Source organism: Hydra vulgaris, chromosome 13 (assembly GCF_038396675.1).
Source record: "Hydra vulgaris chromosome 13, alternate assembly HydraT2T_AEP".
NCBI classification, from domain to species: Eukaryota; Metazoa; Cnidaria; class Hydrozoa; order Anthoathecata; family Hydridae; genus Hydra; species Hydra vulgaris.
In genome coordinates this window covers 7,275,001-7,291,017 of record NC_088932.1, presented here as the reverse complement: position 1 = coordinate 7,291,017, position 16,017 = coordinate 7,275,001, and the positions used below count along the sequence as shown (strand labels likewise).

General features: G+C 27.2%; 1 protein-coding gene across 1 annotated transcript in view; it reads left to right on the top strand.

The window, feature by feature from the left end:
• The window catches only part of LOC100207395 (pregnancy zone protein), an 85,737-nt gene that overhangs the window by 63,248 nt on the left and 6,472 nt on the right, over positions 1–16,017 (top strand). Inside the window, exons 14-25 of the mRNA XM_065816353.1 lie at positions 4,384–4,524; positions 5,034–5,145; positions 5,298–5,397; positions 5,580–5,814; positions 5,890–6,451; positions 6,587–6,668; positions 7,490–7,620; positions 7,958–8,221; positions 8,295–8,506; positions 8,612–8,764; positions 12,371–12,433; positions 12,594–12,815. Coding sequence (XP_065672425.1) covers positions 4,384–4,524; positions 5,034–5,145; positions 5,298–5,397; positions 5,580–5,814; positions 5,890–6,451; positions 6,587–6,668; positions 7,490–7,620; positions 7,958–8,221; positions 8,295–8,506; positions 8,612–8,764; positions 12,371–12,433; positions 12,594–12,815 — 2,277 coding nt within the window. The remainder of the gene's footprint in view (positions 1–4,383; positions 4,525–5,033; positions 5,146–5,297; positions 5,398–5,579; positions 5,815–5,889; positions 6,452–6,586; positions 6,669–7,489; positions 7,621–7,957; positions 8,222–8,294; positions 8,507–8,611; positions 8,765–12,370; positions 12,434–12,593; positions 12,816–16,017) is intronic.

The window sequence follows — 16,017 nt, the reverse complement described above, 5'->3', positions numbered from 1 at the left end:
TTGAGATTCCACGAGGGGATATGGTAATCCACACAAGAATTTTTTTTTCAAATTTGCTTTTGCGCTTATATTTTACATTTTTTGGTGAATTTTTAGCTTCATCTTAGTAAAATCCAGCATTAGAATTTTTATTTGTATGTTTAAATGTAGAATAAGACTCATCGTCAATGACAAAGTCACAATTTCTGAATTTGTGACAAATTCTTTCACACTTCAGTTGCAACGCTTTAACTGTTTATCAGTGCGATCATGGGTTTGTTTTTCCTTAAAATAACAAATGTTTGTTTTGTTTTTTAATGTTTTTACAGTGTAGGAATGATCACACTTGACTTTATTTGCAATTCTTCTTGTTGAAGTTCCAGACTGGTTGTTCAAAAGACCTTTCAGGCAATTGATGTTCCTAGCAGTCATAATTTTTGGTTTTCTGCCTGATCCAGCTTACAAGACTTTGGCTCATTGTTCTTCTACTTTGCCATATAATGTTTGATGGTTCTTTCAGGGTGATAAGAGGCAACAAAATACTCTACGATGCTCTTCGTTTTAGCGTTAGGATGCAAGTTGCAATAGTTGTACACTTGTTCAATTAATGTAGTTAACTTCAATTTTGGATAAATTTTTTATTAATAAATCTAAGTAAACAAAACTGTAAAAGATAACTAACACTTTGTAAACAAAACAACTAAAAGACTGGATAACTAAAAATTCAATAAGTTGTAGCTTTTCAAAGATTGTGCCAAATTTTTGTCATAAGGGTTAAAAACAAAAAAAAAAGTATTTAGCATATATAAAGTATAAATATTTTTATAATTTGTTTTTTAAATAAATTGATTTTTTTAAAATAAGTAATGTTAAAGTAAGTAAATTTTTTTTGCACTCATAAAACACACTTTTCACGAATGTTATTACAAACTGTCAACAGTTTTTTTCACAATGAAACTTTTATTAAAAATAATGAAACAAGTTTAAAATCTTCACTCAGACTTTTGGTCAATCCACAGAAGGCAACTGAAAGTCACCAGCTTCTTAAATTTGGTTGCCCACCAACTTTTTGAGTTGCTCATTGCTATTTTTTTACAAAAATTTTCACATTCAGCGGATTTCTTGCATATTTTAGTCATTTTTCATTACAAGGCTAAGTGTAGACTAGAAGTAATTTGCGTAAATAAAAGTAATATTGTAAACTATGGTAACATTCACTTTTCTACTTTTAGATAAAGCACATGCCGATATATATGCCATTAGGTTTTTCACTTGAATTAAGCTCTTATTTTATCAAAAAAATATGCTCTCTAGTAAAAAATAATTTGCAAATGCTTTAAAGCTTTTGCTTTTAATGTGTTGTAATTATTAAAGTTGTATTTGTTGAAGGAGCTTAAATATTATTGATATTTGAAAGTATTTTAAAGTATCGCACTGTAATTAAATTTAATTTTAAACTGCAATAAAAATTATTTAAATTAATTTAACTAAAAATTATTAATAGAATCTTAATTCGGTATTTGAAAAAGGTTATATTTCTTTATAATTTATTTCTCAAAACAATGTTATACTTAACATAATCTTTTGGTTGTTTATCACTATTTATTTTAATTTTTAAGTATATAATGGAGTATTTTTAATAAAGATTAAAAATGATTTATTGATAGATTTTATCAGTTACCAATAAGATATTTGTAAACGTAATTTATGTTCATAAATGTATTACGTCTTAACGTGACATTGAATTAATAAGAAATGAAAAATACTTTTGTGAAATTCTCTTAAATAAAAACACTTTTTCTTTTTTTTTTTTTTCTCCCTTTTTATAAGCACTTTTTATTTTTATGTAATGAAATAGCAGACAATTAGAAAAAAACTTCTTTAATAAAAATTGCAAAACTATTTTACAATCATTTTAAACTAAATTTTACATTCAACGTTTTACTATTTTACATTCCTTTAAAACTAAATTTAAATTTTTTAAATCATATTTTTTTATAAAACAATTTGCTCCTTTAAAAAATTCTCAGTTGCAGTTAAATGCAACTGAGAATTTTTTTTTACAACCTAATAATCTCTGAATAAACGTCACATAAACGAAATTAAAAGATATTCCAAAAAGAAAAGTTTTCGATTAACTGAAATGCTTTTGGTGTTTTACTAAACAGTTTTCGCTTTACTAAACACTTTCAACATTTATGAAAAAAGCAAGCTGCAAACCACTTCTTAACAAGGCCTGTCAAAATAATTTATTTTTTTTGGGGCAAATTTAGTTCTAAATTTATCTTTTACTTTATCTCTAAATCAATATATAAAATTTGTAAAAAAATAAAAATAAAACAGTATTATTGTTTAAATGATAAAACTTTTTAGTTTTCATCTAGGAAGTATTTTATTAAATACGTTTAAATGCTCGTACAATTTACTTATGCTCTAATAATTTCTATTCTAATAAAATTTAATAATAGAAAATGTGGAAAACTAACTTTGTAACACTGTGACTTTAAAAATATAGTTTTATTATTATTTTAGACAGTTGCTTTACTTTTTATGAAGTTCCTGAGTTTAAAAAAAAAAATCTAGAATTGCCAATAAAAATCAATAGTAACCCTTTTGGACAACTTGATTGCATCAAAGGAATATTTTTAGTCGCCCTTCACAAAATTCGGTTGTCTGATACTGTCGGGCAACTACGAGTGTACACCCCTGATATATATATATATATTGTTGTTTTATTGTATCCAGTTAAGATACAAAGTCTTTTGTTCGTTTAAGTATGATCAATATAATGTAAATTGTTTACAAAATAGATCAGTATTATTATATATAGTGTTAGATTTTTTCAAAAAATACAACTTTGTGATGGTACTTGAAGTTTCATGCCTTCTGGCAATCATCAGCCATATTTATTCTTTAAATCAAGAAAAAAGCATTAAAAAATACGAATTACAGAAAATAACAGAAAAATAATAACAAAGCAATAGAATGAGTTCTGACGTCAAAACAAAACAATTTTAATTAGAAAATTGCTTAATCACCTGTGTCGAATTGGGTGAGAAGAAACTTGTTTTGATACCTGCACTTAGATACCATTTCACTTTTTTTGTTTAACAGATTTTGATTTTTTGGGAATAGAATTTCATATTTTTCGTTTATGCATAGTTTGAAGGATTTTGTGATTGTAAACATCACACTGTTTAATTATTTTCCAATTAACAACTGGATTTAAATTAGTACCTTTAAATTTCCAAAATTCTTTTGACTTTAAATTTCCAAAATTCTTTTGATAGTTCAGTGTCATTTTTGTATTTAAGAATGTTAAATGATTTTATATGGTTGGCATATCTAATTTTAAATGGTGTTTCACTTATAGTGATGTAGAATTTATTTATAGGAGTGTTAGTAGGATCATAGGAACTTATATTAGCAAGATATACAATGTTTTTTGTTAAGGATTGGTTTGATAAAGGGCAGCTGTTTTTATTAAGGCAGTTGCAGTTGGTTTTAGGTGGAACTTTTTTGTTGTTTATGTGTTGACTGTGTGCATTTAAAAAAAATTTCATATTCAACATACAGCTATAACTTATTTTTATCGTGTTTCTGATGAAAATTTTGTGAAGTTTGTGACCTATTAGAAAGTAGTTGTTAATTAAAGTTAAAAAGCTTTTTCTTACATTAGTGCTAACACTGTTGCTGAAAGGATGGTTAAACCAAACGATGTTGCGTTTATGGTTTTTGGTATGAGGTAAATTTAAATTAGGGCGGTATGATTAAAACTTCTTAACTGTAGTGGAACCTTAAACAATTCAAAAGTTAAGGTCATGCCTTAGGTTATTACTTTTTGATATTTTTTTAAAATAACAGGTGATTATTTTTTACAACAGTTGTTTTATATCTGTCACTTGTTACTTGTCACTTAATAATAGTTAAAAAAATAAATTTACAAACATTTAGAATTAATTTCAACTTTTTTTAATGTGAAACAAAGTTTACTCAAAAAAATAAAATTTTACCAGAAGTTTTTTTTTTATAATAACATATATTAGTTATAATGTATGCATCTTTAAATTTTGTAATTTGGATATAGTTAATTTATTGTTATTATGTAAAATGGTATGTTACGTACATGGTTTTCTTTTCAATTTAACATAATTGTAAATGATATTAAATATTCAGTGCTAGTTACCACGTGGAGCAATATAACTATATTGTTTTATTTTTTTTTATTAAGGGTATAGTTAATTTTTCTTTATTTTTGATTTTGTATATAATTACATTTAATTTAATTATTTTATTCATTATGAATTTTAATTATAAAAATAAAATTTAGTTTTATTATTATTTTTATTATTCATTGAATTGATAATTTATATTATACATTCTAAAATTTATAACTTTTTTTAGTTATTGAAGATTCGAGAAGGCCTTGATATTTATCCTGGATATATCAATAATTATAATAGATGTCCCTGGCGTGAAAGAAAGAAAAAAAGTTATTTTCCTGGCTTCTCACAAAATTTTGTTGATTCCGAAAAAGCATTTGTTGTAAGTAAGATTTGTTATAATTGAGATTTGTTGTAAGTGTGGATTGTTGTGAGACTTCTTTAAGTACTACTCTGAGTAAATTTTATTTTAAGTTAATTATTTGTCAGTGAGTTTTGTTCTAAGTTTTATTGTAAGTTAATTGTAAGTGAAACTTATTGTAAATATTGAGTCTGAATAGCTCAGTCAGATAATAGTAAAATAAGATAATAGTGATTCTAAGATAATAGTGATAAAATAAGATAATAGTGAAGATAATAGTGAATTTTTGTCAGTATTTTTGTATGTGAGATTTATTGAAAGTGATTCGTGTTGTATATGAAAATTATAAATGATTTAATTTTTAGTTAAAACATTATTTTATTTTTTTATAATTTAAATACAAAATGTTGGACAGAAAATCTTTGTATATCTAGACTTTTAACTCTTGTTCTATAATTTAATGGTAACACAGTTTTTAAGATAAATTGTTACAAGTAAAATGTCTACAATTGTAATTTTTTTTTTTCAAGAATGTTCGCTTGATTGTACTTTCTTCGTTACATATTGATGTTCGTCCGTGTTCTCAAAACTTATTTTTCCCAATGCTCCTCAGTTTGAGGAAAAATGCAAATGTGAATCTTGGTAGGTGTAGCAGGGGTGAAGGGGGATGTATTATATCTCTTCAACTTTTTTGATTTGTTAATTTTTAACAAGAATTATGTTTTGTTACAATTTCATTCATTAATTTCTCATGTCATTGTATTTACAGTTGATGTTTTGCTTTATATTTTTAGAAGGAGGTTCAATTTCTAATATAGAAAGTGTGGCATCCAAACCACAAACTCATATAAGAACAGAATTTCCTGAAACTTGGCTATGGACAGAGAAACACCTGTAAAATGTTTTATGAATTTTTCATATTTTTATTTTATTAAACTAAAAATAAATGTTGAGTATTTTCAACCAAAAACTTATACTTCTTAGATGCCACATGTGTGTAATTGGCGTTAAACTTAAAAAAAAAAGAAAAGAATTAAATATGTTATTATATTTAAAAATCTGCATAATAATTTTAGGTCTGAAAATGGAACTCATGTTTTTGATATAAAAGTACCTGATACTATAACATCATGGTATGCTAGTGGATTTGCAGTTTCAAGTTCAGCTGGGCTTGGTGTTGCAGTGCCTTCAGAGCTAAGAGTGTTTCAGTCATTTTTTGTATCTCTTGTTTTACCTTATTCTGTCATTCAAGGAGAAATCGTAACAGTTCCTGCTGCAGTTTTTAGTTATGTTGATAGAGCTTGTGTTACTGTAAGATACATTGTGAAACCTTTGTGAGTTGTAATTTTGTTTTGTTTTCTGAATTTTTTTCTTTTAATATTTTAGGTTCGTGTTACACTAGAAAGTTCAAATGGTTATAAAATGATTTCTAACCCAAATACAAAGGTTTGCTTATGTGGTGGTCGCACTGCCACTGTTTATTTTAAAATACAACCAACAGTCATTGGCAAAGTTTCAATTCAAGTAACTGCAAAAACATTGTCTGAAAATGTCTGTGCTGCTAATCGTAAGTTAGATACAAGTATCTCAATGGTTGATATTTTAGTCAAGAAACTTCTTGTAGAACCAGAAGGACTAAAACAGGAGTACACATTTTCTAATTTCTTTTGTCCAAACACCTCTCCTCAAAAAATTTTTAAGAGTTTTTTCAATCTCACACTTCCAGCAAATTTTGTAAAAGGTTCTGTTTACTCAAAAATAACAGTTGTGGGGGATATTATGGGTTCCAGTTTAGACAATATTGATAACTTACTTGCAATGCCAAGTGGATGCGGTGAACAAAATATGTTGAAATTTGCACCTAATATTTTTATTATGAACTACCTACGCAATACAAAACAAGTCAATGATGAAATAAAAAACAAAGCCTTAAATTTTATGAGAACAGGTTTTAATTTTACTTTAATAATATTTTGAATCATTTTTTAAAAAATAAATTGCTATAAACAACTATGCCAAGAAATAAATTGTATAAAATAAAAAATTATGAAAAAATTGTATGCAAATTACATTAAATGATTAGGTTATCAGCGTGAGTTGACATACAAACGTGCTGATGGATCATATAGTGCATTTGGAGAAAATGACAAAGAAGGAAGTACATGGTTAACTTATTTATAATTATTTATTTTAAAATATTTAGTGCATGTATGTGTGTGTATGTATAGAACTCTTATATGTTGTCAGAAAGTTTTTTCCGTATTTTGTTGACAAAAAGTAAAAATTAAAATGCAAGACCGGAATTTTTTTTTATTAATTGATAGACTGCCTGTCCCAACCAAACCCTCAGTCGATGTAGCAGCACTCCCTTGCGAGTCATGCTAAAAGATAGTAGATGTAGCAGCACTCCGTTGCAAGTCAGGCTATTTGTCAGTCGATATAGCAGTACTCTGTTGCCAGTCAGGCTATAAGATAGTCGATGATTTAAAGTAAAAAAAATAAAAATAAAAACATTTTATTAAAAATAAAAACATTGTTTATATTGTTAAAAACATTCTGGTCAATTAAATTTGCGTTTTTGCGGTTTTTTTAAAAAACGATTAATTTGTAATTAAATTAATGGTTTTAACTTTCTGACAACACGCAAATGTTGAACGAAAGTCAAAAGTAATTAAAAGTGACGTGTGTTGGCGTAAGAATCAATTTTTTCCTTCCGTACTTCCCAAATGCAACAATCTATAGAACTATATATATATATATATATATATATATATATATATATATATATATATATATATATATATATATATATATATATATATATATATATGTATATATATGTATATATATATATAAATATGTATATATATATACATATATATATATATAAATTTAATTTTCATTTAAATTTGTTTTCTTTTATTTTTATTTAAAGGTTTTTGTAAAAAATGTTTAAAAGTTTTTATAAAAATAATTTTTTCAATAGGTTGACAGCTTTTGTACTCAAATCATATGCACAAGCACGACCTTGGATTGACATTGATCAAAAAGAATTACAAGATCCAATAAATTGGTTGTTTCAAAAACAAGATTTCAACGGTTGTTTTCCAACAATAGGTAAAAATTAAAAAAGAAAGAATGGAAAATAAAAAATAGTTTATCAACAAAAAAAAACAGTTAAAGAAAATCAAATTTTTTTTACAAATGTAACAATATTTTTTTCCTTTAAATTTTTTATGTATAACTTATTCAAGGTTTTTTAGATTTTTTGTGAATAAATATCAAAGAAAATTTTTTATATTAATTAAGTTTTATATAAGTTATATATATATATATATATATATATATATATATATATATATATATATATATATATATATATATATATATATATATATATATATATATATATACAACTTATATAAAATTTTTGTTCATTATTTATTTATTAAAGGAACACTACATAACCAAGCAATGAAGGGAGGAGTAAAATCTCCTGTTACACTTACAGCTTATGTAATAATAAGTCTGTTAGAAGCTGATATTATAGCTACTCACCCTAAGTTAGTGAATGCTTCAAAGTGTGTTACAGATTCACTTAGCAAAATCACAGATTCTTATTCTCTTTCGATAATAGCATATATGTATGCAAAAATTGGAGATTTCAAAACATACCAATCTGTAATAGCCACTTTAAATAAACTTGCAGTTCGTAAAGGTAAAAAAGTTATCCACATTTAAAAAGTTTTTTAATACAAAACATTTTTATAAAGAATCTTTGTTTTTATAAGATGCTATGGTTCATTGGGAGGAAACAAAAGTACAAGAAACCATAAAGGAACCATGGTACTACCAAGCTTCATCCACAGATATTGAGCAAACATCTTATGTTTTATTGGCTATGTTGACATATGGCAAAAACAGTGTTATTTCAGATGTTGTTCCAATTGTTCAATGGTTGTCAAAACAACGAAATAGTTTAGGAGGATGGTCTTCAACACAAGTTTGTTTTATGATCGGATTTATAGTTGTTGTTGTTTTTGTTTTTGTTTTTTTTACAGATTGATTAATTAAAGAGTTTATATGTTAATTTTTTATTTTATTTTAGGATACAGTTCTTGCAATGCAAGCATTATCAGGGTTTGCTGAATATAGTTTTGGAGCTTCACAGAACATGAATGTAGATATTAAAGCAGGAAATACATTCGCCCATACATTTAAAGTAACCAAGAGCAATAATCTTGTTTCACAAACTGTGGAGGTAAACCATTTATGCTTCTTGTATTTATTTTTTTTCAAGAATTTTTTAAAAGATTTATGTATACTTTTTAAAAACAAAATCACTCCAAATAAAACTGTATGCAACCACTCTTTAAGATAGGAGTTAACAGAAAACAAAAAAGAGAATGAACAAGCAAGAAAGTGGTTGACAGAAGACCTAATAAGATGCATTTTTGCTAAATGTCGAGTCAGGTGAGATTGAGATTTAATTGATAGAGGATGTGATGGTTGCTCAATTGAACAGCAATCATGGTAGAAAGGATAAAAATATGCAGCCTTATGACAATCAGACTCAAGCCTGGCATGTTAAGCAGGTCTAACAACATTTCACTATTCCATACAAGGATTGATAAAATATTTATTTTTCTTGAGAATGGACTCTCAACAAATATAAATATCTTATCAATCCTTGTATGGAATAGTGGAGTAAGAAAATGGAGAGCAAAAAGAAGAGACAACTATAACAGATGCTTTCTTTGCGATGGATTGTATATATGTTTTCCATAGTTTCCATAGTAATCATTTTCATTGTAATCCGGGAAAGTGTATAGTAAAAGACTCAGAAAAATAATACAGGAATATCAACAATATTATTAGCAGTAAACAACTGAATTTTATTTGAGTTTAAATTCAACAGCCGCTACAAGCCCCAAGCTGTCAAAGAAAAGAAATCACAGGCAAGATTGGCTTCCTGTTCTATGCAATCGAAAAGTGAAATATATTTCACTATGTTGAAATAAAAAAATTATTTTCAAGGTTGTAGTCTGCAGTAGTGTTGTAAACAAAGCCACTTAATAATTAAAATTATGAGAAAATCATTATTATAGATGAGGAACAACATGGGATCATGAATGTAACCTTGTGGTACTCTAGTTCATACTGAAAATGAAGGAGGGTGCTATCAAGAACAAATTTAATATTGTAATTAACACAGAATAATTCTTAAGAAAATGGCACACTTTATAAATCAAGCTTATGAAGACTTTAAAAATTATAGATGTTTGCTCAATATCTGTTGGTGAAGCTTGGTAGTACCATTTTTGATAAAAGTACTATGGTTCTTTTATCAAAAGCCTATGATATTTCAAGAACAAAAGCCCTTACATTACATCTTCCATCTAATATCCGATAGAACTTTTCTGTTGTAATGATCAGCAAATCAGCAGTAGGGCCAAGGGATCAAAATCTGTGTTGATTGTCAAGTTTGTTAACTAAGTTTTCAAAGACTTATAATAATAGGAAAAAGACTGATTTTAAAGACTTAATAAAAAGATTGATTTTAAAGACTCAGTAAAAAGATTGATTTAAATAAATCAATTTAAGCAGACAGGAAAACTAGATTCAGTTAAGCACTTTTTGGAGGGTAATGAAATAAGTTCTAGGGAACACTTTTAAGACTGTAATAGAACCACAAGCTGTAGTAGAAATAAATTAAGCAATGTAAACAGGAATGATTTGGATGTCTAACAGTAGGTTAATGTGTCTAACTGGAAAGGCAGTGTGGCTATTTGATTTGAGAGATGAGTTAGAGGAAAGGTTCTTTGCAAATAATTCTGCCTTATAGTGGGAGTGGTAATAAGATTACCAGTCCCTTGTATTAGAACAAAAATGTTAAACTTACTTTAAGTGAAATTTTTTTTAAAAAGGTAATTGTTAATAGCACTGCTAGAATCTCTAGAACTCAACATCTGAGACTATGAGATTCAAAATCTAAGAATAATAGAACTTAGTATCAATCATTACCTTTTAGTCATTACCCATAGATTTTTTGCAATGATAAATTGATGTTTGGAAGTGATTAGAAATAGCTGCTGCACAAAAGTAGAAAACAATGGGGTAGAGTGAGACTTGATCTTAAAGCAATTAGAAAAAATAAAGCCATCCATGCCTGTCTGAATCCAGAATATTATAAAGGAAGCGCAATTTTTTGCATAGAGATGAAATACATCAGCCCAACCATTATGAAGAAAATCACAAAAAGAATTTCAACCAGCCTAAGGTAGTAGTAAGAAATGTAAATGTATATTTGATCTAGAATGTAAGTCACAAAGTTAAATCAATAAGAAATTGAGAAAGACAAAAATATTGAGTTTTAGTGCAAATGAGGAAGGATGTAGTCAATTCGATCAGCAATAACAAGAATCTAGTGTCATTTTTAAGAAGAAGGGAATAAAAAAAGAAAACAAAAAAAAAATTAAATGAATATATGCATGTAAAAGAATAGAGGTTCAAACCTAATTTCTCAACAAATAGCCGAATTGATAAACTGGTAAGTGTATGCCCAGGCTAAGCATGTGACTAATAGAATCTTTGTGAATTGCATGTAAAACAATAGTCAGAGGTTTCAAACCTGATTTCTTAACAAACAGTTGAATATGTAAGTATATGCCTGGGCTAAGCATGTGACTATTGTGTGAACGGATAATAGCCTTCAACACTTAGATTCAAAGATGAAATAGCCGAATTTCAATTCAAATCTCAAAAATCAAATCGGTCTAGTGAATTTTGCAAAAGGTAAGATTCAATAAAGAGTTACTTTGTAGACCATAAGTATTTGTAAAAAATAGATCAAAACAATTTGATGGTAACAATGGTTGCTTTTTTGTTTTTTGGTTAATATTTTCAGATATTTTTTATATATTTCTTCATTCATGTATTAATTTAATAAAGAACTTGACTCAATTGTAAATAGCACACCCTAAACAATAAGCTATGAAGTTGCCTCATTTCTACTAATCAACTTAACAAAGGTTTCAAAAGGGGTTCCTTATGGTCTCAACAATACACAATAAGCACTAACAATTTAAAATCTACACAAAATTAAAATAACCTTACTACCAGCTGTCTTTAGAACCAATAAATTGAGTTTTAGAGATGTACTCTTAGTAGGAGTTAATGAATATAGTTGTCTTGCTGCTACCAAGGAGGAACAAGCAAAAACCCACAAGTAGAATCAAGAAGATTCAGCATTCATTGTTCAAAGCAGAAAATAAAGTAACTTAGGTTTACATTTTCACTAGCCAATTAAGTAAGTGTGAGGCTTGTCATTAGAATTTTTCTTTTTACCTCTAAAGTCTTTGCCCAGAACTGCTTTTTACAAGACAGTAGCCGGATGCAGTTAACATCTATCTACAAAGGAATTTTTATTTAAAAAATCTCTAATTTTTACTCAACCTAAAAGCTTTAAAAAAAGGCTTAAAGTCAGAATTGATCTCTTCTAGTCTTTTTGTAGATAGTGAATCCTACAAGGCAGCAGGATATGAGGCAGGTTGAATTGGATGACATGTTACCAGTAGCAGGATGATTATGATGATTCTAATTCTGCCCAACCTGTGATTTATATTTGTTTGTATTTACTATTTTTATCTAATTTATTGATTTCAGAAATACTTTTGTTATTATAAATATTTGTGCAATTAAATTGTTTGTTTATTTTTACTATTTTTATTATTTTCTGTTTTTAATTACTATATGATTACTATACCTAAAATAAGTAATAATTATTATTATTTATTTGTATTATTATATTACTCTATTATTATTTGTAAGTAATAATAATGATTATTATTTTGTTGTATTAACATAGGATGTCCCTGTTCCTACTACAATTAATGTAGTTGCTACTGGAGATGGCTGTTCACTAATCCAAGTATTTTAAAAATCGCATTTTGTGATATTTAATATTTTAATTTTTGTAATAAGATAATTTCAAAACTCATTAAAATTAGTTAAATTATTTTAAAAATAATTTTTTTTTAATGTTTTAAGATATACTTACAATGGTATTATTAGTTAATAATGGATTTTAGACATCTGTGCAGTATAATGTAAAGGAAGTTACTCAGAAACCTTCATTCCAACTTACATCATCTGTCACATCTGTTCATGAAGCTATAACTACACAACAATTGTGTAAACCACAGAACATCAAAGTGTGTGCATATTATGCAGGTGATGGTGCTTCAAACATGGCCATTATTGATATTCAAATGATATCTGGCTTTGAACCAAATAAAGAATCACTTGATAAGGTTATTTGATTTAATTTAATTATTTGCTAAAAGGTTTTTATTTACTTGCTTTTATTTAAGTTGTTTGTTAGTACGAAAGAACTAACTTTTTTTTCTTTTTTTTTTGTTTATTTTTAACAAATAGAAACAAATATAAGGTTATATTAGAAAAATTGTTTTAAAAATGATTTTAAGTTCTGTTTTACACTTTCTATAGATATTTAATACTGTTTTTAAATTTCTTCATGTTGTTTTTGTATTAGTGGGGTTATTTAAAAGTTTAATTTTCTGAAACATTCCTATTCTGTATCAAAAGGCCTATTAAAGTAGAATATTAATTTTTTAAAAACCATTTTGCACTAAAATTTGTAATCATTGAAAATGAATTATGATTTAAACCAACCAACCAATTTTAATATATGAGCCAACTAATCTTCAAAGAAAACACCAAAAGTGGTGTTGGTGATGAAATGCTAGAGTTTCATATGAAAGAGGTGTATTGCTCAAAACCATCACATTAAAACAATAGATAACAAAAAATACCTGCAATATTAAAAGCTTTATATCAGGCAACCAAAAAAGTTCAGACGGTTTTGCAGATCCATAAATAAATACACATAAAAACAGTTTTAATAAAGTTTATTCTGAAAAATAGTCTCCTTCAGCAAGAATAACTTTCTCCCATCGTAAAACAAGCTGGTCCAGGGCCAAAAACAGGTGATAGTCGCTTGGCGCAAGGTCTGGTGAATACGGAGGGTGAGGTAAAATCTCCCATTGTAAACGTGCTAGAGTTTCCCGTGTGATTTTTGCGGTGTGCGGTCTGGCGTTGTCCTGGTGGAATACAACACCTTTTCTGTTTTCACCAACAAAAGGTTTTACTGTGTGTATGGTAGACTACAGCAGGTATCGTTCACTATGAGTTGCTACCACGTGGACAAACCATTACTGCTGAGATATACTCAGCCCAATTGGACAGAGTTTTGGCTGTTCTTCACTAAAAACAAGCAGCTTTGGCAAACAGAAAAGGTGTTGTATTCCACCAGGACAACGCCAGACTGCACACCGCAAAAATCACGCGGGAAACTATCACCTGTTTTTGGCCCTTTATGAGGAATCAACAGTTTCGAAATAGTGAAGATCTCGAAAATGAGTTAATTCAATTTTTTAGCTACCAAACTCAAGACTTTTATAAAAATGGAATATACCAGCTTGTTTTACGATGGGAGAAAGTTATTCTTGCTGAAGGAGACTATTTTTCAGAATGAACTTTATTAAAACTGTTTTTATGTGTATTTATTTATGGATCCGCAAAACCCCATGAACTTTTTTGGTTGCCTGATATTTAACTTTTTTACTTTTTTACTTTGAAATTTTTTTTTTTTTTTTACTATTATCTAATTTTTTTTTTTTTAATTAATTTATTTTTTATTTAAAACCAGCTAATACTATCTAATATCAGTTTTAATAAACTCAATCCATTCAAATCAGCTTTGATAATCTCAATCAATCCATTCAAATCAGTTTTGATAATCTCAATCAATCCAATCAAATCAGTTTTAATAAACTCAATCAATCCAATTTAAATAGTTAATTTAAAATTAAACTTCTAAAGTTGTATAATAAATTTATTTAAAAAAAATTTTAAATAGCAAAAAGTAAAAGTGTGATAAAGTTTAGAAAAGTTGATAAATAACATGATAAATAAAAATTGCCAATATAAATAAAAACAATAATTAAAGTTGTTGTTTTTATATATTTGGAAGTTTTAATGATTTTCAAAAAATTTTTTAAGAAATTATTGAGAACTGATTATTAATTTTTTCAGAATTATTAGAAATTTAATTCGTCATTATTAATGGGTAGATGAAGTTTGATTTCTTAGCATTGGTGCATTGCGGTTAAGATTTTTTAAGTTTTTCAAGAGTTTTTTTGCAGTGTATTTTTTTGTATAACTTCATTTTATTAATGAGGCTTTGGATAAAATACCATCTTTTTTATTGTGCATAAAACAATAATGTATCTTAAAAAAATTCAACATATAAAGGTATGATCTGCAAATATCCAAATTTAATTTATATATTATAGTCTTGCATGGTAGTCAAAATGTTTCTTCCATAAACTTTAGTTTTAAAGAGAGCACTAATAAACCAAACCAGAAAAAGTTTACAAACTTAAAGAATTTTTTTTTTTTTAATTATAGATTGCTTACCCAAAACAAACCTACAGTCGATGTAGCAGCATTCCCTTGTAGCAGCAGGCTATAAGATAGTCTATGTAGCAACACTCTGCGCATGTTTTAAAAATATTTTTTTATAAAACAAAAACACTATTAATTAAAAAAACTTTCTAGTCATCATTATTGCAGTTTTTTAAAAAACAAAAAAACTTAATGTACTTTCGCATTAATTTAATTTTTTCGACTTTTTACAATAAAATGTAGCCTAATTGTTGAAGTTGCCAAATTGTTGTTAAAAGAAACTTTTTTTTACATAAAAATCTCTTTTTCTACAAGATAAATATATATATATATATATATATATATATATATATATATATATATATATATATATATATATATATATACACAGTATTGGACAAAACATTTGCAACCAACATCGAACAACGCTAAAAAGTGTTCCTAATTTTACATGTCTTAAAAACGAAACGAACTATACTACCACAGCAAACAGTTCAGGAGTCTGGAGTCATAGCATGCCATGACATGCCATGACATGAACTGAGCAATCAGTTGACAGGTGACAGCACACAGGCAGAATTTCGTTGACAAGTGCCATTTTGCAGCGGACAAAACAAGTGCAACTTTTTTGGTTTGTTTCATTTTCTTAAGTCTGGTCGATGTCACGGAAGTTTTTTAATAATTAAAGGAAGTGTCCAAAAGTTTCCAGAAGCATGCAGAAGCTTCCAGAAGTTTCCAGAAGAAGCATCTGGAAGCATCCAGAAATATCCAGAAACATTCAGAAGCATCCAGAAGCTTCAAGAAGCATCGAAAAGAAGCATCTAGAATCTTCCAGAACAGGTTCACACAGGTTCATTTTACTATATAAGAGACATGTAAATCGACATGTAATTCATTCAGTATATGGAAGTCAATCAGTCAGTATTATCAAGACAGTTTATCGAAGTGAGTTTTATCAAAGTGATTTATCCAAGAACATCAATACAAGAAGTGAAATACAACAAGTGTTTCATTACATCAATACAG